We start from the raw sequence: 21,909 nt of genomic DNA, 5'->3' as shown, positions 1-21,909 counted from the left end.
GGGCTGCGTTGGTGTCAATATGAATGGAATAGTAGCGGCTGTCAGAAGTCGCCATACGGAGCGCAACGCAGCCATCGTATGCAAACTAAGGACTCTCGATGATGTGGACTGAGCCATATTTGTCGATCAGTTTCACGGCAATACGCACATGGATCTTCGTCGGAAGTGGAGGTAACCTGCGCACATCAATATGATTGGTCTGCGGCCTTTTTGCGCCGGCCCAGCAACGCGAACGACGCGCTAGATGCCATCATGAATAATACCTGTGATGGAGTCATGGGTGTCCTGCATTTATGAACGCCCCTTGCGGCAGCCCGTGCCCAAATGTTAGCCGCCTCACGCTGCATTTATTCAGACCGCTGCAGAAGTTTAAAGAAACTAAATCAGGTTCCAACTCTCTTGCTTATTTTGGGCACAGTTGCATTTGGTCGCAGACACACACTTGACACTGGCTGGGTACGTATTTCTTGGCACGTTTATATTAATCTTTGGAGCAGTAGAGAACAGTCCATACATACAGCTGGTAAAATATTGTCTATTAATACCTTTGATTTATGCCAAAATTTATTGGACACGTGCGCCTGGCGAAACCGACTCAGCATTAGTACGCCAAGTCCCCCACTACCGTATCGCCAGAAATGCCACTTGAGTGAAAGTTACTTAATATTTGGCTGGAGCATGCCCCCCCCCCCCCCCCCTCCCAGCCCAGTGTTTCAGACGCTCGTACGTCTACTTTCAAGTTAAGTCGCTTCTTTGTTTGCTTTTTTATGACTTCCTCGCACATTTATGCACGCAAAATACATTGTGGCCTGAAGTCAGGATTGAAAATGCCTTTGCCTTTTTTATAGCGGTTGTTTCGCAAACAACAGCCCTATAAACTTAAGCAAAAATGCTTAGCACTGGAGAGCACGAAGCGAGTACCAATGACGAGACGCCGAGTAACAGCAAGCTCCTGCGAAATCCACGCAGCCAGATTCGGGTATGCGTTCCCCCACTGAAAGGCAGGAGGCCGGTCGAGAGTTCTCAAAGTCGGCACTGGAGATGCTGCTTGTATTGAACATGTTATGTCAGTATGGTACGGCATTCGGATGCAGAGCACGTTGTGCTGCGACCGCAGCCAAATCGCAGCAAGAACAGAAACTATTTAGTCGCAGACGCAAACGGGCAATACGCCGAGCATTGTTAATTCACGTGGAAATGTGTGGCAAACACCCAGCTGGGCACCAACTGCAGTGGCGGCGGGAAGCCGAGCTGACATACCCCTCCCCCACCCGCCAGTCGGCGGCGGCGGCAGCAGCTGGCGCGGGGGCGCGTCACGACTAGTCCTCGTCCCAGTCCTTGTTCTCGCGCGGCTTGGGTCCTCCGGCGCGCTTGGCCATGATGATCAGGTCCACCTTGAGAACGGTGCATGCGGCGGCGGCGGCGTACTTCAGCGCCCAGTGCTTGGTCAGCCAGAGGTCGAAGATGCCCGCCTCGACGGCGTCCAAGGTCGTGTCAGCGCCCTCGCCCTGGGCCAACAGAGAAAACGGCGGCGAAGCGTCAGCACGGGGCTGACACTGCGACGGCACACGGTTGCAATAGCCAAACACTGTGTCAATTACAGCGATATTACATCGAAGTCAAACATTACAGCGAATGCCGAACATTCGCACAAAACTGGGCTGATGCTGGACAGCAAGAGGGAACGATACCATATTAACACGCAAGATGGGACATTCTGAGCATACTGTAAAACAAAGAAGCATGTATCTTCAAACGAAGGGAAATATGCGTTGGAAAGACAAAATCATGCTTCTTTGTTGGGCAAATGGAGACGAAAGCGTTTCATCTTCGGACAACAAATAAAGATGCGGCCTTCGGAACTTCCGAAATGTCGCAGCGGAAGAATTTGAACGGCTTCGTCCACGCTAAACGTGGTGCTGTGCGATACGGTCCCTGGTGCGCCTTTGCCTACGTCTTTACCATATGCCAAAATGTCGTTACTATTACCGAAACAACGCATGAACCCCATCCCTCTCTTCTTCCGTTCGCACACACCACTGGGCAGACTACGAGACTGCGCGCACAATACAATTAGCAGGCGCGACATTGCAAACACAGCGGGCTTCTACTGACTACAGCAGCGCATTAACGAACGCAGCAGGGGTCACCGGGCGGCGGCGTCAGCGCCCGGCCGGCCGCGAGCGTGATTGTGGTGGCGCCTCAGTGACGACGGCATGAGTTACGCCCGCCGGCCATCGCCGGGCGCCGCTCATGTCCCGGAGCGGAGACAGCCCGCGGAAAGACACACGAGGGCGCCGCTCATGTCCGGGAGCCGGGACGGCACGCGGAGAGCCACACAAGGGCGCCGCTCATGTCCGCGAGCCGGGACGGCACGCGGAGAGCCACACGAGGGCGCCGCTCATGTCCGGGAGCCGGGACGGCACGCGGAGAAGCACACGAGGGCGCCGCTCATGTCCGCGAGCCGGGACGGCACGCGGAGAGCCACACGAGGGCGCCGCTCATGTCCGGGAGCCGGGACGGCAAGCGGAGAGCCACACAAGGGCGCCGCTCATGTCCGGGAGCCGGGACGGCACGCGGAGAGCCACACAAGGGCGCCGCTCATGTCCGCGAGCCGGGACGGCACGCGGAGAGCCACACGAGGGCGCCGCTCATGTCCGGAAGCCGGGACGGCACGCGGAGAAGCACACGAGGGCGCCGCTCATGTCCGGGAGCCGGGACGGCACGCGGAGAGCCACACGAGGGCGCCGCCAACGACCGTCTGAGGGGAGGACCGCGGCCTCGAAGCAATGGGACTGCTTCGCTAGGAGCGCACCTATCATCGGAGCACGAGCAGCTGTCGTAAATTGACGGATCGTCGGCTGCCCGCGCCCTTTCCTCTGGTTAGCCCAGTTATATTAGCGAATTGAGATCGACCAATATGCTTAACGTTAAAAACCAGCACACAGGAAAACTGATTTTCCAGTTGTGCGATTAAACTGAATTGTAAACCGTAAATGAACTGAATTGTGCAGCACCTTACAGCTTAACGCACAAACCGTCTAAAAAGACGACATAATGCCGTCGATATCACTCTCGTCGGAACTTCCAAAAATGGAGGGAAGCTAAGCACACGGGCAACACATCGACGGAGAAGGCAGACAGACCGTGACAGATCGTCACAGTCTACCTGAGCCGCGCCCTTCACCGGCCACCACCACCACCACCACCAGCGTACCCACTAAGGAGTGATCTTACCTGAGCCGCGCCCTTCACCGGCCACCGACACCACCACCACCAGTGCACCCACTAAGGAGTGATCTTACCTGAGCCGCGCCCTTCCCCGGCCACCACCTCCACCAGTGCACCCACTAAGGAGTGATCTTACCTGCGCCACGTCATTCACCGGCCACCACCACCACCAGTGCACCCACTAAGGAGTGATCTTACCTGAGCCGCGCCCTTCACCGGCCACCGACACCACCACCACCAGCGCACCCACTAAGGAGTGATCTTACCTGAGCCGCGCCCTTCCCCGGCCACCACCTCCACCAGTGCACCCATTACGGACTGATCTTACCTGAGCCACGTCATTCACCGGCCACCACCACCACCAGTGCACCCACTAAGGAGTGATCTTACCTGAGCCGCGCCGTTCACCGGCCACCACCACCGACAGCGCACCCACTAAGGAGTGATCTAAGGATGCTCCCGAGACCCGTTCGTCATTGGAAAATAGAGGCCCATCTCCTTCTTTGGGATAAGCCTATTACCAAATGCGTCATGGACTGAGCCCATGCCCTAATCGGCCGAGAGGCGAAGTAAAAGAGTTTGTTTATATATAACCGCCGTTGATAAGACTGCCAAATGTGACAAAGGAACGCCTCGCAACGGTCAAAACGCTGTATACGCTGTTTATGCAGGTTATGCACGTCTGGCAAATAGGCAGGTGTCGTTCTCAGGGAAACCGCGTGATCGACAACGCTGTCTTTAGCCACAGAACTGGCGGCGTTCGCCACATAACTGAAGTGTCTAGCCACATAACTGATATCTTCAGCCGCATAACTGATGCCATAAACCACATAACTTGCTAATTATTGTTCCTTCGGATAGTATTCAAGCGTGTCATTCCTAAGGGCTGGGTGGTCAATGAGGAACCGGGCCCCGACGGCGCGGCCTTCGACAGCTATCAGGCCAAGACGGACGCGCTTTTCCATACGCCCCACATTAGTAACCTTGGAGGCCGCCCGGCAACATACGGGGTATTGGGCACGGGCTCCCATTGTGCAGGAGCTGTGGCACAATTTGTATGTGCAGAAGTTGGCCATCAGTGGCGCCGTATCTTTGCTCTCAATTTATCACCAACGGGCTTCCATATTTCCAATATACACCAGCGAGTTTATGCGCGAAAATACCATTCAGCCTCAACATTGACTTTTACGGTCGGGCGCAAAAGGTGGCATGATTGGCTAGTTCCACGCCTAGTTCATATTTGACGTAAATGGAGGAGATAGAACGCGCTGTCTATAGAGCTGAAATTAATGGGCAAATTGATGCATTTTAATGGTACAGCACCGTTTGCACCGATCCAACAAAATGATCATTGCAGAAGCCCCACGCCCGCGCCAAGGGCACACTTCGGCAACAGAGTTTCCGGCGGCGCACACACCACACCGGACCACAAACACATACCGGTCGACACGCTCATGACAAAGTGCCCGCTACCGTGACGAACGGGTCCAATTCTGCACAACACGCAGGCAGCGGCGGTGTCATAAAGCGTGCGTGCGTGCGGGGCCGCCGCCGGAGAGCGAACATTCTGGCAGCATGAATTTATGTTTACATCCTGCACACCTTACTGGATGAGTTCTGGAACGCTGCCTGACATAGCGCAGTCAGTAATCGACCTACCAAAACAAAACTTATTGCCAATCGTGAGATCTCGTTGAGACGAACCGCGCTGATGTTTTCCACTAAGCTATACCTTTCTTAGTTTGGAAATGGTCGAGGTCCGTATTCCCACAGTCCCCCAATCAGACATTATGAAAACACAGATCAAGGCAAGGGTTAAAAGGTGTCCAGCAATCATTGAATACTGACTAAACCGTCGAGAATGGTCATAATATGGTTCGCCTCTCCGGAAGTGAGCACGTTCATCAGTATTATAATAATTCATCGATGCCTTATTATATAATAATACGAATTATCAATGCTTGCTTAATGAATTCGATCAACCACCATGTTGAGGAACAATTTCCCGGCAGACAAAGTTCACAAACCGGAATACTACCAGCCTCCAGCCTTTCCCACTTCATGGGGGTTCTGATCTCCTTACTGATTACTACCGGGGAAGCGCATTCACTAACACAACCAGAAAAGCGCGAGCTAAAAAGGGGAACACAAAAGCGGGAAGTGGTGCAGCCCACCCCCAAAAACGAGCGAGCCTCACATAAACTGTAACAAAATTAACATTTTGTGTGGCCCGGCACGGCTCGTCCCCTACGTTTTCCAGAACATTCGCTACGGCCGATCGCAGTGTCCCGCAGTGTTCAACAGCAAGGGGTGCAGCCCGCTTCCAAACCCCTTAATCTTAAGATAATCACATAATGCGGAAAAGCTAAAGAGCTCGGGTCGAGACTGAATTCAAATCTCGACCACCCGCCGTCACGGCACCGCCAGATTCACACGATTTCCAAAGCAGGAAAAAAACCGGAAAATTATGAAGTGTTGATATGTGTGCATGCAAGTCACTTGCACTCTCGATCGCACACCTTAGCTTCTTCCGTTTTAGGGCGTTTTTACGGATTGGTGTGAAACTTCGGCAGCCCACAGCAGATGACCACATGAAGCCACATTTACGTGAGTTTTCCACATTTATATAGGGTTTTGAGCTGAAATACCCACTTGAAGATCACTCAGAGCAGCTCACCTCCCTGCCCTTCTTAAAACCTAAGCCTTTCCAGGTTCTGAACTCCACACCCACAAAGATGTGCAGCCCATTTCGGGAAAACTAGTTAAAAATCACTCAGGCGTCCATGACGCCATGATAATGTCAATCAATTGCTACCATTCCGTTGGCCAGCAGCAATAAATACCAAGACAAAATATTATTGTTGATTGTCCATGCCTGGCCTTTGTGAGCGCGTTTTGAGAAAAATGACCGTCCATGGGCTCTCAATCAATATTGTGCAAGGAACGATGACGTAATGAAACAATGACGAATTAAGAAACGTATTTACTAAAAACAGAAAATAAAAATATGGTATGGAACAGCCTATTCCACTTGAAAGCATATCAACATAAATGATCTTATTTCATCCTATCTGACACTTGCTTAAATATCCTCAAATGTGTAGCATTCCCTTTAACAGCGTAGACGCATGTTTCGGCTACTGTTCACTAACATATGGCAAAACTGACAAACCCACGCACTCGTACTTGCCCGGCCAGCTCCCAATTATCACGCCTTCCGAGATCGCCCTCGAAGGAAGACACCAGTGTCTATGTCAAAAGAGATTTAACTGTATAATAATTATGGCGTGATGAATGCCTGGGTCACCCTGAAATTCCGCACGAAATAGCCCACACATCTAAACGGGTGTGTAGTTCAGAAACTGCAGGGGTTTACGTCTTAAAAAGACCAAGGCTGTGAACTGCACCGAATGACCTTCAAGATTGCTCGTTCAGTCCAAACCCCTCTACAAATGTCGCGCACTTCCCTTAACACGCGCCAGGGTGTCCCGGTGAATACCCTTCGCGCGGGTGATAATACCTTGGCATCTTAGAAACTAGGGGAGCTAGAAACATCAAATTCACAGGATGTGTTGACCGGTACGTGAACTCACTGGTGTCAAAATATGACGTTCCTAGATCATAACCTTGGGGTCAAATAACGTCAAACAAGGTCAAACGTTGGATTGGTGTCCAAAATCCCTACAAACCTTTTCACGCAACCACCTAGATACCTGTTCTAAGCAAAAGGTCACTGGTGACTATTCAAGGTCAGTGACAGTGTGGTCTTATCAAGGTCATGGTGACCCAAACCATAAAAGACAGCTTTGGTTTTTGCACCTGCATAAACGTCACGGATCACGCTTATTATTCTGCTTTAGTAACATACGCTAAGCAGTGTTACTAAAAACAAAGTTTGGACCTGGGCCATTTTAGGTCAGTGACTCATTCCGACCTTGTCCATGGTTAAGTCCATGGAAAATGTAAATGGCTAAGGCGACCGCCCACCGGATCGCGTGTTGAGACCCCTGACGCCACCTGGCTATACCCCTGGCTCGTCTCACTTCACACAAGCTCTTGCGCTCGCTGGCATTGACTCTGTTACTTGGTCCTCAATGTCATCGGACCACACGGACTGTCAGGGCTATCTTGCCTCGTAGCCACCCGCAAATGGAGCAACAGCCCCGGGGACAGCGAGCCCGGCCGCTCCAGCCCCACGGACAGCGAGCCTCGCCACTCCAGCCCCGCGGAGAGCGAGCCTGGCCGCTCCAGCCCCGCGGACAGCGAGCCTCGCCACTCCAGCCCCGCGGAGAGCGAGCCTGGCCGCTCCAGCCCCGCGGACAGCGAGCCTCGCCACTCCAACCCCGCGGACAGCGATCCCGGCCGCTCCAGCCCAGCGGACAGCGAGCATCGCCACTCCAGCCCCGCAGAGAGCGAGCCTCGCCGACCCAGCCCCGCGAACAGCGAGCCCGGCCGCTCCAGCCCAGCGGACAGCGAGCCTGGCCGCTCCCGCCCCGCGGACAGCAGGGACAAGGAGAGTTGTCTGGCAGCGGCGTGCAGCCAACGCCGCCCCGCCGCACAAGTCTCACCTCCACGTTGAAGGCGGCCGTCTTGCGGCCCTCCTGGTGGGCCGCGTACAGCCGAGACAGCACCTCGGTCGACTTGCAGCCCGAGTTGTCGGCCAGCACCTTGGGGAACACCTCGAGCGCCGAGGCGAATCGCTTGATGGCGTACTGCTCGAGGCCGGGGCACGTGTCGGCGTACTGGGAGACCAGGTGGGCCAGCTCCATCTCGCAGGCGCCGCCGCCTGGCAGTAAGCGGCCGTCCTATGGGCGGGGGCCGGCGCGGGTTAGGCGCGGAACACGCGGGAGGGGCGTGGCGGGCGGCCATGACGCATATATGGCGGGGATTGGCGATAGCGAGGTCGTCATTTCCAAACGAGATGTTGATCAACCGTCTGACCAACAGCCCAGCAACCCGGATCTTGAACTACCCCGAACCGCTTCATCCACACCAAACAAACGGCAACGACGCCAACCTCTCTCCCCAAACAAGCACACTCGCACCACGAGCTCAGCAGTAGCGCCAAGTCCGCCCCGCCCCCACCCGCCTCCGCGCCCAGCACCGACCTTGGTGAGCGCCTTGAAGTTGTTGACGCCGTCGTCGACGGCACGCTCCACGTCGTCCATCATGTTGTCGGTGGCGCCGCGGACGACGACCGTGGCGATGCGGCTCTCGGCCGCCTGCTGGCGGAACACGACCACGGCCGTCTCGCCCAGCTCGTCCGTGTAGACGCGGTCGCAGTAGCCCAGCTCGCCGGCGGCGGGCGCCGTCAGGCGCGGCAGCGCCGTCGCGCCCACCGTCTTGCACAGCCGGCGCAGGTCGAACTTGCTCATGATGCGCACCGCCATCAGGCCGTACTTGTTGACGTAATGCAGCGCCATGTCGCCGAACTTGCCGCCGGCCACGATCACCTGCGGGGGGGGGGGGAGGGACTGAGGCACGGGCAGGGCAGAGCAGGACAGAGCACGGCAGAGCAGGGCAGAGCACGGCGCGGCGCGGCGCGGGGCGGGACAGGGAAGACGCCACGCGAGGGGAGACGGGCAGCCTCGCAGGGCCGGGCGCCATGTGGGCCAGCCGTGAGTGCTGGGGATGGCTCAAAGACGGCGCTTCGGCCGCGGAGGTCATTCCACACCTGGGCCGCGCAAAACGTGGCACAACGTGGCGCGCAGACCACGGGCAACCGTCAGCAATGGTGTCCGGTTCTGTCCGGATCATCCCAACACACTTCTTATCGTTCGCTCTTATCGTTCGCTGAAGTAGCGCCAATAATCAGTCGATGCTCGGTATTCCTCAACCACGATACCTTGGCTCCCGTGGCGGCGATGGCCTTAATTTGTTCTTCTAGCTGGTTCTCTTCTCCGCGGGAGAAGTCCTTCAGTTCCTGAGCAGACTTAATGAGAACGGTACCCTGAAAATGCCAGAACATGGTACGTCACGAAGGTCTGTCAGTTGTTGCCAACATACGTATTTATCGTGGACAACTGGCACAGAGATTGCGCATCAAGCGAAAATAAAGTAGATGGGTGGACTAGCAGATTCAGTAGGAAAAATGTCGTGTCGAACCATTGTCGCCGTGGGTCTGTGAATCACAACATTCACAGCAGCAATAATACCTTGACGCCATGGGACTAGGCACCTGCAGTTTGATTTCGCAAGGCCAAAAGATACCGTGCGTGTGTCCCCTCTGCATAATTTCGGTGATGATTTACCTTCATGTTACGGCACTGATTGTTATAAAATGTGGGTTATGGCCTGAGTCGTAGTGTATATATGTCGCATATAAGTATTGGCCGAGGAAAACAATTGTTGACAAGTGAAAACTATACAGGTTTTAACAGCAGACATAATAACGAGCGTAGGCTTTTTCAAATATAATTTTCCACCATTTTGCAAATTTTGTGGTGTAGCAATAATGTAGCACATAACCCGCTGCAGCAGAAGCAATGACGCGTATAAGTAAAGACAGTATCAGTCTCTGTTGGATAAATGACGGAAATAATTTTTTACAGCATAAGTTAAGTTGTGTAGCCTCACGTCGTGCATAAGTCTTTGCAGTAGAAGGGATGTCGCGTATGAGTGAAGTTTGCATGAGTTTTACATTAGAATCAACGTTGTGTATAACTGCAGTCGTAACACTTCTGTCGGTGGGAGTTGTTGCTGTAGCACAAACGTCTTAACGCCACCGCTCCCGGACAATTACGAGTCATCAGTCAAAAATTACGTGTTCACCTTTTCACTCCGCCTCGCCCTGAACAGAGCTCCAAATTATGTTCATCGACAGGTGGAAACATTGGCACGAATTTCAGTATTTCTTTTTGAGCAGGGGCCACGCACAGTAATTGCGCGTGCCTGCATGATGCTTGCGTCTTTCCACCACGAAAATGTGTGCAAATCCTCTCTGAGTCGTAACTGCCGCCAGCAACCACCACCAGAAAAGGCGCACAGATCCGCGGTGGCCAGCATGGCATGACATGCCGAAATGCATCTAAGCAACATTTCGCCCTGTTCATTGCACACAGAGTACAGCCGCACAAGTCTGCACACAGCACGCTTTTTGTACGCCTGTATTTGGCTGTTTCATCATAACAAGCGATTACAGAATTCGTTCAAAATGATAACGTGTAACGCTGCTCTAATGACATGTAAACTCGACGTTGCTTGTGGCGTTTTGTTTGTAGAACACCGAAAGTCCTTCGGGCGTTTGTGGCTGCAATTGCCGCGGCGGACGAGTGAGTCTATTGATCGAGTACCTAGGGTGCGTCCGTGCGTCACCAGCAAACTTATCAACAGGCCAAGGGGCTTTCCACTGGAATCAAGCAAACACCGTGAGCGGATCGCCCAAATGACGGCCACTCTCAAGCTGGGCAGACCCATATAGCCTTCCTGGGCCTGGCAGCATGAATGGTCAGGTACTCCATCCCTGGAGGCCGCGTCCGCTCCAATCGTGCGCGCGCGACACGCTTCTCGCAGCTGCGGCGCGCGCCGGCCGGCGGTGCTCACCTTGGTCTCGGTGGCGGCGATGTCGACGGGACACGTGAAGACGGCCACCTTGGCCTTCTCCATGGAGGTGACGGTGCCCTCGGCCTCGCGCCGGAACACCATGCCCTGCACCACCTGTGAGCTGAGCAGACCCGCGCCCAGGATCTTCGAGACCCGCACGTTGTCGACGCTGAAGGCAGTCTTCTCTGGCAGGATCGATACTGCCGGCCGGAAAAGACCAATGTGAGCGCTGGGGCCAGCCGATACAGGCGCGGAGGTGCACGGCGGGGGGAAGTGGCGAGGTCTCGTCCGCACCGCCAAGGATATCATCAACATCTTATGCTCGCAAAAACTCAAAAATACCTTTGACTTGCCGTGATAGCGATCTAACACACCATCTTGCAGCGGCTTCCCAGCAAAGATATGCAAGCTATTAGTGTCTAGAAAATATCGCTTTAAATCATACTTCATTTTTCCTCAAACATTCTCATATTGAATGGCTCATAAAAAACTAGAAATATAACTTTCATTCGAACAACGAAAAGAACAAACAGTGCAATGCAGTGAGCGTGCTAAGTAGTCAATTAAGCGGCCACTTTGTGCATAGCAACAGTGAAAACGACTTGAAACTTGCATCCGCCTGTATATCCCGATTTCACGTCACCCCGGTCACCAGCTAGCGTCGCCTTGGCCGCAGACCGGTCTCCACTCACGGCACGCTTTGGTGATGAGATCGGTGATGAAGTCCTCGTTGCCGTACTGTTTGCTCATCACTGCCGGCCGGATGGCCCGCTTGACCTCGGCCTCGTTGTGCACGTCCTTAACCTCGCCGCAGGTGAGCGTTGGCAGCAGCTCCAGCGCCTTGTTCAGCGCCATCTCGTATCCCTCCACCACCTCCGTCGGCGTCAGGCCCTGGTCCAGAGCGCGGTCGGGTCAATGTCCGACATGGAGGGGCAGGGGGGGGGGGGGGGGGTGCATCCCCAGTGTAAAAATGTCAGGTTCGACGACATACGCAAAATCCACAGCAGCGCGCATACGTGAGTCGAAACTTGCTTCGCCCGCCTATGTCAGGCACAGTCAACTATGTTCATTCATGACAGTACCCTGCTAAAAATAAGACACTATCAGTCACCGAACCGCTGGGCAAGCAGACCTCTTATCACGCAGCCGTCAAATATATTAGGCTCTTTTGAAGACATCATGACACGACGCAAGAAAGCATCACCGAATTAACCCATCTTCACTTTGCAATACACTAAAAAACTATCATGAGACTGGCAGAGCTTATCTAAGACGCAATCCTACACTAGCGTCTCTATGAAGACGCCTCAGGAAGTATGCATGCGGTGCCCTCACCATCCTGAGTAGGTCTTCTGCCGACTCCAGGAGCGAACCAGCCATGATGAGAACGAAGTTGGTGCCATCCCCGACCTCCTGCTCCTGCATCTGCGAGCTGAGAATCATCATCTTCGCCGCCGGATGTTCCACCTGTCGCAGCCAGACCACAATCGTAAGAAGCGCCTCTGCATCAGACTATAGAACGACTCACGGCTATCGCCACCTCCGGCAACGTACGTGCGTCAAAAGGACATGATGGCGCGCAAGGAATGCGAGCCGATACGGCAAGAAGATTCAACTGGTACTTCGGCCGGGTACAGGGTGAGGTCAGGTGAGGTCAGGTGAGGTCAGGTCAGGGCGAGTCACCCTTACCGCATGTCGGGTGCTACGCAAGCCCTGCATTACTGCACGCGTCGTTGCAACAAATCATAACCACAAAGCATCCCACATCGACGCACGATTTCAATTAACACTAATGTCAGCGCACCCGTCCCGACCCTCTTATCCTGTATCTTGTTTCATCCTGCATCCTCGCGACACACCGCTTATCCAGGGGAGGGCTGCATGCGTGAGCCATGAGTGGGCCGACAGAGCCCCGTGGGAAGGGAACCCCGACCGGGTATCCAGTGCACATGCGCGGGTTATGGCTCGGCGGTTGACCCCAGAGACGCATGCAAACCTGCCTACTGTTAACCACTTTCCTTCATCCAATCGCTCCGAAATGCTCATTTCTGATCGAAAGGGTTCTAATGCAAACAACCAATCAGCGCACCACGGGGAGAAAACCCAATGGGTTTTAATATCAATCGTACTTTACAACAGTCTAGGAAGAACGAAACCTTTTTAAGACCCTGAATGTCTCGGAATCCGAATCTAGGCTTGTGTATTGGTTTCAATTGTGGAGCAATCAACAAAAAAACAGCTTAATGCCATTTTTGGGTACCCTACACGTATAGAAGCTTTACGACTCAAGTAAACTTATGAACACCACGTACTTCACAGTTGGCATCGGATTCCCACACGAATACTGCTGCGCCGCTCGGCACCAACATTAGAATCAGATCCACATACCGCGGGGCAGATTCAGAATCGACTGAACTAAAACAAAACGAAGAGCACAATGATTCCCCCATCCCTTCCACGTACCTCTAATTCTCTGATGATTGTGGCTGCATCACTTGTCACAAAGAGTTTATCAATGTGATTGATGACCATCTTGTTCATGCCGCGAGGTCCATAGGCCGTCTTAAGAGTGTCGGTGAACTCCTTGCAGGCGCGAATGTTGCCATACACAGCCTCGTCTAAGCCGGACAGATGCTGGAAACGAGGTAAACACGCTGAAAACAAGGTTCCCAAACCCAGCAGTGTTCACAAACACCCCGAATACTGACTAAAGCCAATGATCAGACAAGGCAAGTACAATTTAGAGCAAGGTTGTGTTCTCGGCCAGCCAACGAGTACGCAGATGCTGATGCATGGAGACGTACGCAACAAGAATGATTCGAGCCACAGGAAGATTTCACTTGACCTGGGTCCCATCGGAGGGATTTCGTTTGGGTGTGCGCCTACACCTGGTACATTTGTATGGTTCTTGATGCTGCTTGATGCGCAGTAATGTTGTGACCCGCGCAGTAATGGCGCCGGTGTCGCGGGTGCTGTGTGTGTGCGGCGCTCGGGAGCTCGCCATCGTAATTATAAAAAATTGAAGGTAAGATCATGAATCTACCTGTTTTGTGATCATTTGTGATACGTCCTGCCTTAAAAACGACGAATGGTTTACCTTGGTCCCGTACATTTTGTAGAGTTCTTGGTAAGCAGAAATATTGTATTTATGCAACGGCAACGCAGAAATGGCGCTGGGGAGTCCAGGCGGTGCGGTGTGCGCGGCGCTCGGGAGCCCGCCATCAAAGTTATTGAAATTCGAAGGTAGGAGCATGATTCTACCTGTTCTGTGATTATTTACGATATGTCCTGCCTTAAACACGACAAACAGTGTACAATGATTTTTTCTAACGTGAGGTAGGAAAGTACAACCTGACCATTAAGGCTGATATTTTGTTTAGAATGACAATTTTTATAAATATGCAGACTTTTCTAGACCTCAAATATATTAACCAGCACCATAAGACTGAGATAGAGCAAGAAAAGGAGGTAGAGATAGAAGTAGAAGCATGAGTAACAGCATTTACATTAGGTTATGTTCTTTGTGCATAGTGCAGCTACTCTAGCACCTGGCATGTAGATGCATGGTGTGTTGCTAATATTTTCATGGTGTAATTAATATGCAAAAATTTAGGAAAAAAGCATACCATCTTTGAGTAGGAGTGTACAAGTTGTAAAACAAATGATGAAAGCAATTGTCCTCACCAATTTCACCTGCATGTTTATGCTCCAATTACAACCCAAGGCTCATTGGATCAGTGTCACTCAGGAACCCAGTGCAGTCAACACATTTTTGCAGATTGGCTTGAGGGTTATGATGGAGCACAATGCAAACTTTTGTGCCCCAAACCAAACTTAGCTGACAAATAAACTCTAGCAGACATTGCAGTCCACAAATTTGGCACTGAACTAGCCCCAATTATCAAAGCCATTCAGTTCCTTGGAGTGAGAAAACATCTGCAAGTCGTCTTTTCAGGGACTGTATTCATCGCTTACCTTGGACCCTTCTTTCAGCATCTGCCCGATGCCGGGTGCTCGTGGGACATGAAGTGCCATGGTGCAGGCAAATCAAATTTGCAAGTCGCCGGAAACTATCTCACAACCTTGACCTACACAATCCCAATCAGCGATGTCCGATCTATTTCGATCGATAGTTAGCACTTCGCCACCCCAGGAAACTGCACAAGGGCGCGGCGACTCAAATATCAGGGAGCGCCGGTCGCGTGCGTGCACGCGCCGAAGGTAGCACTACAAAGTATCGTCCAAAATGCGTCATGTTTGTATCAAATGGTCGAAACCTTTTCACGTGTGTTTAACTGTCAAAATTGTTAGTTTTAAGCATGTAATTATAAAATTATTGCCTTAACTTTTTTGAAAATTGCGATGTGGCACAGGGTTCAGCGTGAACGTTGTCTGGTAATAACAATGTAATAACTTAAGTAAGTCAGTATGTGCAGAACAATCAGATCGGCTTCGCTCCGGAATTCTCTGGAAGGAATGATGAGCCATGTGCACGGACAAAGCTTTCTATTCTACAGCAACCAACTGTAAAAAAATAATTTACGTTGAGTTAAGTGCTTCAGTTTGGTTTGAGTGATAAAATTATGTTTTTAAATTTATTTTAAATGCCCTTTAAGGCTCCAATCTGCATTTCAAACTCCGGAAACAAAAAATGTATTCCAAGCTGGTAGATTTCTTGGTAGGAAAAGGCGAGAGTCTATATAGTAGGAATGGAAGCATGGAACCAATGAACAAACGAACGTTGCGTTTGCGCGCGCTTGCGTGAATGTGATACTCGTGAACTCATGAATTGCGTGAACGTGAATGGGATATGTGTGATAATGTGATGCTCCTCCCCTCTGAAGGTTTTTGCGGAATGACTTCCAGACGGTGCGGCTACGCCGCGCCGTTCGGAAGCCATTCTGCAAAAACATGCATTTTGTTATGTTCCCAATAACAAAACGCTGACTTCGCTGATTTTAGGCCCGTGACTTATTCTGACCCAAACAAAGTTCATGGGAGATTGCAATGCCGTTCCAGTTATCAATCAGTTCGAAATGAGCACCAGAATCTACGCTACACAGCAAGCTCTAGATTGTTTTAACCTTGGCCTGGCCTTCATACCTGACACTAGGTTAAATAAATATGCTCGTTCAGTTGTTGTGTTGCTAAGGGCACTATGTGAGAGATGTATGGTTTCGTGTAATACTCCGTTGTTACATTAGATTGAGCGATTCCCTAGAAATTATCTTCGCTGAATCCAAGGCCTGAGTGATTTGCCGTAGGTCAGGTACCTTACAAGGTGCGTCTAAATTGTGACCACATGATGACATGATGACCACACCAGACCACATGATGACCACACCACAGACCACATGATGTGCTATTAAATTGTCTACAGCAATGCAACATTCGGCGCGGCCATGCCAAAACCGTCAGGGGTCAAATTGACCCTCACCTGAGCGCGTGCTAGGGGGAGCGTTCCGCACTGGTAAGGGATTTCACAGTGTTAAGCCGGCAGAACCAGAGGAAAGTCAGCCATCTCAAAGTTATTCGAGTGCTGGCGTTCATGCCGGCATCAGCATGCATGTATGCTTTGTAGTTGTTTGCGCGGTGCTTACTGATTGCCTGGAATCTGGAGTCACTGTACTGTTACCAAATGCATATATGCTTCGTAATTGTTGGCACGGTGCTTTCTGATGGCCTGGAATCAGGAGTCACTGCACTCTTACCAAAATCTCAAACAGGAGCGTTTACAATGGGCCGTGCGGTGGCCCGAGCGCACCATATCAGAATGGTGTGTCGCGCCGTACAGCTTGTAAACCTAGCCTCCCGGTACGGCAGTATGTGAGGCTAGGGTCCGGGTATGGCGACGGGTCCGGCCACTAGCAGAGAAGGCCATGATGGTCTTCTTGCTTGTGCCCGTTCGGATCCACTGCAGCGAAAACCATTTCAGGTGCACTTCAATGAGACGTGGGAGCCTTTGAATCTTGAAGTTTTTGGAGCACCTTTGACCCTTCTGGCACATGGAACACATCGGCTTTTCTTCTCCGTCAGGCACCTCTTCCGTGGTAAAAAGGTCAAAGCAGTCCTGCAAGCACACCTGGTCCGTCAGTGATGGGATCAGCAAGCTCAGAGCCTAGAAAGGGTTAAACATGAGGGACGCGCACACCGTGCACCGCAAGGTGGACTTGAGCTGCCCAACAAACAGGTATACGAGCTTAGAGCTCTTCAGGAACAGGAAACGCTTCCAGGCCTCCACCGGTTTCTGGCTAGCACCGGGGCTGTCATAGATGATGGTGGCTGTGGGCCTGAATTCGAATCCGATACGGCTCACGTCTTTGTGCAAACACTCCAGCAGGTATCTAAGGAACTCATGTGCGTCCTGCTGTTGCTACAAACCGCTGAAATTGTACCTTAGGTTGGGAGGTGATCAACGCCCGGCCCGCCTCATCTGGACTCTTCTATGGGTCTCGCATTGGCGTGGCAAACGCTCTGATGAGAGCACCCTTCATGCCGGAGGTAGTCCTGTTGAGCTCTCTCGAGTACTCGTCTCGTAGGACGTAATCATGCAGGGGCGTGGATGTTTCCCAGACTCTCAGCACCGTGTTCATGAGACGCGTATTGCCGATGTTCCGGAGTGCCGTAAGGCCAAGCGGCCGTGTATCAGGTCGTGGCAGTTCACTGTCCAGCACTATCTACGCTCGAACTAATGATCATCGGGTGGCTCGAACAGGAAGCGGCCGGGCCCGGGCAGGCGACCGGGCAGAGCTGCTTCCGGTTTCACTGTTCACTGTTCAGTACGTGCCCGCGCGGCTTGTTGCTTCCCCCTTCCACTCCGTCCAGGCGCTCCCCAGTTGCTCAGCAGAAATGTTCTGCTCGGTCTTTTCGTACCGGAGCGATGTGATGGTCCCGTAGAGATCCCAGTTGTGAACAGGTCTGGCGTGCTACGGGGGGGGGGGGGGGGAGCAGGGGGAGTAAGGGGTTTTGAAATGTAATAGTCATCTTGAAGACCATTCGGTATAGTCCACAGTCCCACTCTTCTTAAAACCTAAATCTCTCCAGCTTCTTACCTACACGCCTGCTAAGATGTGCAGTTTTTTCGTGTAGACTATTTCAAGGCCACTCAGGTGCTCGTGATGCCATACTAACACTATTTAAATCCTGCCATTTCACTGACCACGCCGCAATCAAGGTAAACAAAAATATGACTGTTGAGTCGTTCACACAGGGCATTCATGAGTGCGATTTCCAGATATAACTGCCGTTGATTGGCTCTGATGGAATATTTGTAGAATGAATGAAGAATTTATCGCCGTTGGAACGAACACCCCATATGTGTTTAGGACCTATTCGTCCCGATTGCATGATCACCGGTCCCGTCCCACTCAACGCCTTTTCATACAAAAGCTCAACACATCCTTCGTTGCGCATTTTGACTCACCCAAAGCGCGCATTAAACCCGCATCACTGCTTGTTGTACTTCGGCGTCTGTCTTTGTTTAAATAATATCCTAAAATGTTTCCAAACTTTTCAGATTTTACCCGCCCTTTATCGCGTAACCACGCTCAAAATGTTGCTGACATCCATCGCTGGTTCAACGCTATATTACATAGCTGAAACAAATTGAGCACCACTTATACCTCTTTGAGCACAAATCTGTTAAGACTGGAAATACGTCGTCTACGGGCGGCGTTGTCTTTCTTCCCAATGGGGGTCAAAGCAAGTCACCAGCATCTTTCCGCGATTACAGCGGGCAGAAACTTGAGCAAAGTATGTTTATCAGCAACACTGTTTCGAAAAGCACAATTCCCTCCAAACTATGAAGACTAGACTTGAATGGTCTACAGATCTCATTAACATTTCCAAGCCAGGGTTTTGTGCAAAGGTACCCGGATTATCCTGGTCGATTAAGAGCTCTGCTCTTACCGGAGTAATGTATTTCACCGGAGTATGGTATACTTTTCTCTTCCAACTTGTTCACTTTATTTCGTTCCGCCCCATTTCCGACCCGAAAAGAGCCCTCCTACAACCTGAACCTGGACACACGCTTTGGATTACCTCCGGACCTCGCTTTGAGCTCCTCGGAACACTACGCTCGAGACAAACGGCCCGTTAGGTTTTCCGGGCCCTGGGGAGGGGGGGGGGGGGACGTTCTGAGACCAGTGGACCCTGACAAGCCATAGGAGTACTAAGATGGCCAGAAGGGCCTCTGAGCAATTAAAGGTGCCCAGCGGTGACCGCAGGACCTACGGACGGTCCGTGAACCGCACAAACAGTTACAGGAAACGCCTCCGGCCAGGAACCCCTCGCTGCCCAGAGGGGTCCTCTGTAGGCAGGAGGGGTTTGAACAGCTAAAACTGCGCATGAGCAAACCTGGATACATGGAGGAAAATGCGCAGGATTGATAAAAGGATCCCTGTTGGTGAAATCCCCTAAACAAAATTCACCGAATATGGCCTACTTGAGTTTGAGGGGGCATGAATTTCTTTGTCTCATTATTTCTTTTTACCTTTTTAACGTAAGCAGAAGACAAAAGCTAGCGGAAGATGCGGCTTCCTTCGTTTCCTATTTTGAAGTCAATAAACTGAAGAAACCAGGCGGTAAATGACTGCATGGAATAAGGTGCTGGCGCCATACATTTCACAAGACTCTTTCCAAACCGATAGCAATCAGGACTAGGTAAATCATAGGATTAATCCTTTTTAGTTAGATCACCAGAACGAACCGGCATCTACAGCGCCGCGAGCTGGAGCTGGAGGCTGGTGGCAGAGCTGGAAAAGTAACGGCAAAGTCTTTACTTTTCGTATTGCTGTAACTGTCAAGCTGTCTCGAGGAAACGCTCATAAGTATACAGGTGAAAAATACGGCACGTCTTATCTGAGAACGGTACGAATGAATTGTGGAAGACTTCCGGCAGCATTATTTCACGGCTGTCGGTCTTGCTCGTCCGGCGTCCGCCGTCTGACGTCAACTGCGACGGGCACTTACGCTCGGCTCGGCGGAAACTGCAACCCAGACCATCAGTGTTATTAGTCACAAGACTGCGAGCACGCGGGCTCCAATTCCACTTGCGTAATTTGTTTCGCTTGTCGATTCTGTATGGGAGCGGATATCATCAGGCAAACATGAGTTGACTTTTTTATGCCTAACTTCATTTCTACCCACTCTATTTACTGCTTAGGAGATCCCTTACCTTTTCCGGGCAAGGGCGCCGTAGGTAGCACACTAGGGGGCACATTAACTTTCCCAGCCAGGGGCTGAATGACTTCTCCGTCCCCGCGCGGGGCGCTTGCTGGCTACTATTCTGACCACACAGAAAGCCAGGCAACCAAGCCATTCGGATGTCTTTAGAGGGAAACATCGTGCATTGGTCTCCTCACTAACGTGTGAGGCCCTCTGACCCTGGAAGCTGGTCCCGGATGGACGCAGGGGCTTTCATTGCCGCGAAGAGATCCCTTATCGCCGCAGAGGGTCCAACAATTGGCAAAGAGGCTTCAGTTCGATGTGACGAGCACCTGGTTGAAATGGTGCGCAGGGCCCGTCCGATACTGGCCCCTGACTGACACCATGTGTTCATTGTGAGCTCTTCTCAGAAGTTCTTACATTTTCATTCATTTCATTAACAGGGGACCCCGACCAACGTAAGGGCCCTCTGACATTCGGGGTGCCGTCCGTGCCCCTGTTCAGTAATCGTTCCACTGGCCATCTCGGGGCTCCTTGCAGATACAAGAACCCCTATTAGGCACTGTGGGCCCTGCCAGACGCAGACATCCCCCATTGTTTAAGTGGCTCCGACCAATGCAAATATCGGACACCTGTCTCGTCCATACTGGTGAACCGAGTCCACAAGTTTCATACCGGCACGGAGCCCACTGCTGGTGCCTGACCGATGAAGAGGCCCTCATCGGCTCAGGGGACCCATGATCGACGCAAAGAGCCCTCTAGCTGGCCTTTGAGTGCGGTCCCCAAATTGGGCTTCTAATCGTCGATTCCGAGGGACCCTTCGGGCTCATCTTCGGGCCCCTTGAACACTGCTCCTGCCCGACTCGCGGCACCTTGCTACCATAGGATCTGCTGGTAAGCACGCTGCCCCTGTCCAACACCGTGCCTGCTATGGTTTCAGGGGCCCCGACAAACGCAAATCAGACGCCCGGTCTTGTTCCTGCTTCGAAAATGGACCCTCAGGCCCAGACCAAAACGGAGCTGACTGCTTGGTACTGATGGTGCCTAATCGACGCAAGGACCCTCGTCAACTTACTCTGGGACCCGAGATGGGCGCAGAGGGATTTCTGACAGGCATTTAAGGGGACACTTAAAGACCTCCGGTGAGTCCGTCGGGACCCTCGGGGTCTCAACCCGGGTTCTTGAGCGTCAGTTCCGAGAGGTCCTAGGAGGTAAGTTGCGTGCCTCCTGTACATTCCCCTGCCTGCGTCACTAAAGGTTCCTGAGCGGCCAATACGCCCCCCCCCCCCCCCCACTAGTTCCGAGGTCCCTTAGTGTCCAGCGGGAGTTTGAAAGGTCGTGGAGCTCTCAGTAGCGACAAAGGCCCATACGAACAGTGCGCTTGACAGCCAGGAATTCTCCGTTGGGCAGCCAGAGCGGGCTCACGATTTTATCAGATGGGGGGCTTGCTGGGCAGCCAGACATTGCCTTGATATTGTCTGAACTTCTGTTCGGCATGTTTTGTTTGATCTCCTCATTCACTATGATCATTATGTCGCAATCTTTGAGCCGAAAAGAGCCCACACATGGAGTCTCTGAGTCCCTCGCCCCCCCCCCCCTCTCCCCACCCCCGACTCCCACAGCCAGAGTCCAATAGGGACTATTCAGTCAGGACTAGGGCTCCAAAACATTTTTGATTGGGGTGAGGGGGCCTTTCCGTCACATTTGGGACTGCCTTCCTAATACTATCCTGGCGACACGTGGACCGGATCCCTGATCAGTTCGGAGGCCCTCGGAAGGGTGCATGATACATTGGTTCTTTCCCTGATGCCGAAGCCCTTTTGACCCGGACGATTGATCCTGGATGGACCCAGGGACGCCTCACCGACGTGAAAAAGTCCCTTAGTCCCATCTGTGTCCCTAGCGTAGCGGGACCTATAGATGGCATAAGGACCCCAGTTAGACGCATTTGGGCCCTGGATGAAATGGTTG

The 21,909-nt window shown here is 52.3% G+C and overlaps 1 protein-coding gene across 1 annotated transcript; it reads right to left on the bottom strand.

The window, feature by feature from the left end:
• Positions 1 to 1,035: 1,035 nt before the first annotated feature.
• Positions 1,036 to 14,992, bottom strand: CCT8 (chaperonin containing TCP1 subunit 8). The gene is made up of 9 exons (XM_037224728.1): positions 14,749 to 14,992; positions 13,237 to 13,407; positions 12,109 to 12,240; positions 11,466 to 11,664; positions 10,774 to 10,973; positions 9,077 to 9,181; positions 8,340 to 8,684; positions 7,800 to 8,036; positions 1,036 to 1,508 (listed from the first exon to the last, which is right to left on the bottom strand). The coding sequence occupies exons 1-9, from the start codon at positions 14,806 to 14,808 to the stop codon at positions 1,320 to 1,322; spliced, it is 1,638 nt and encodes a 545-aa protein (XP_037080623.1). The 5' UTR covers positions 14,809 to 14,992; the 3' UTR covers positions 1,036 to 1,319.
• Positions 14,993 to 21,909: the final 6,917 nt, after the last annotated feature.

Source organism: Pollicipes pollicipes, unplaced genomic scaffold (assembly GCF_011947565.3).
Source record: "Pollicipes pollicipes isolate AB1234 unplaced genomic scaffold, Ppol_2.1 Scaffold_4881;HRSCAF=5763_pilon_pilon_pilon, whole genome shotgun sequence".
NCBI classification, from domain to species: domain Eukaryota; kingdom Metazoa; phylum Arthropoda; class Thecostraca; order Pollicipedomorpha; family Pollicipedidae; genus Pollicipes; species Pollicipes pollicipes.
This window is presented reverse-complemented; position numbering and strand designations above follow the sequence as displayed.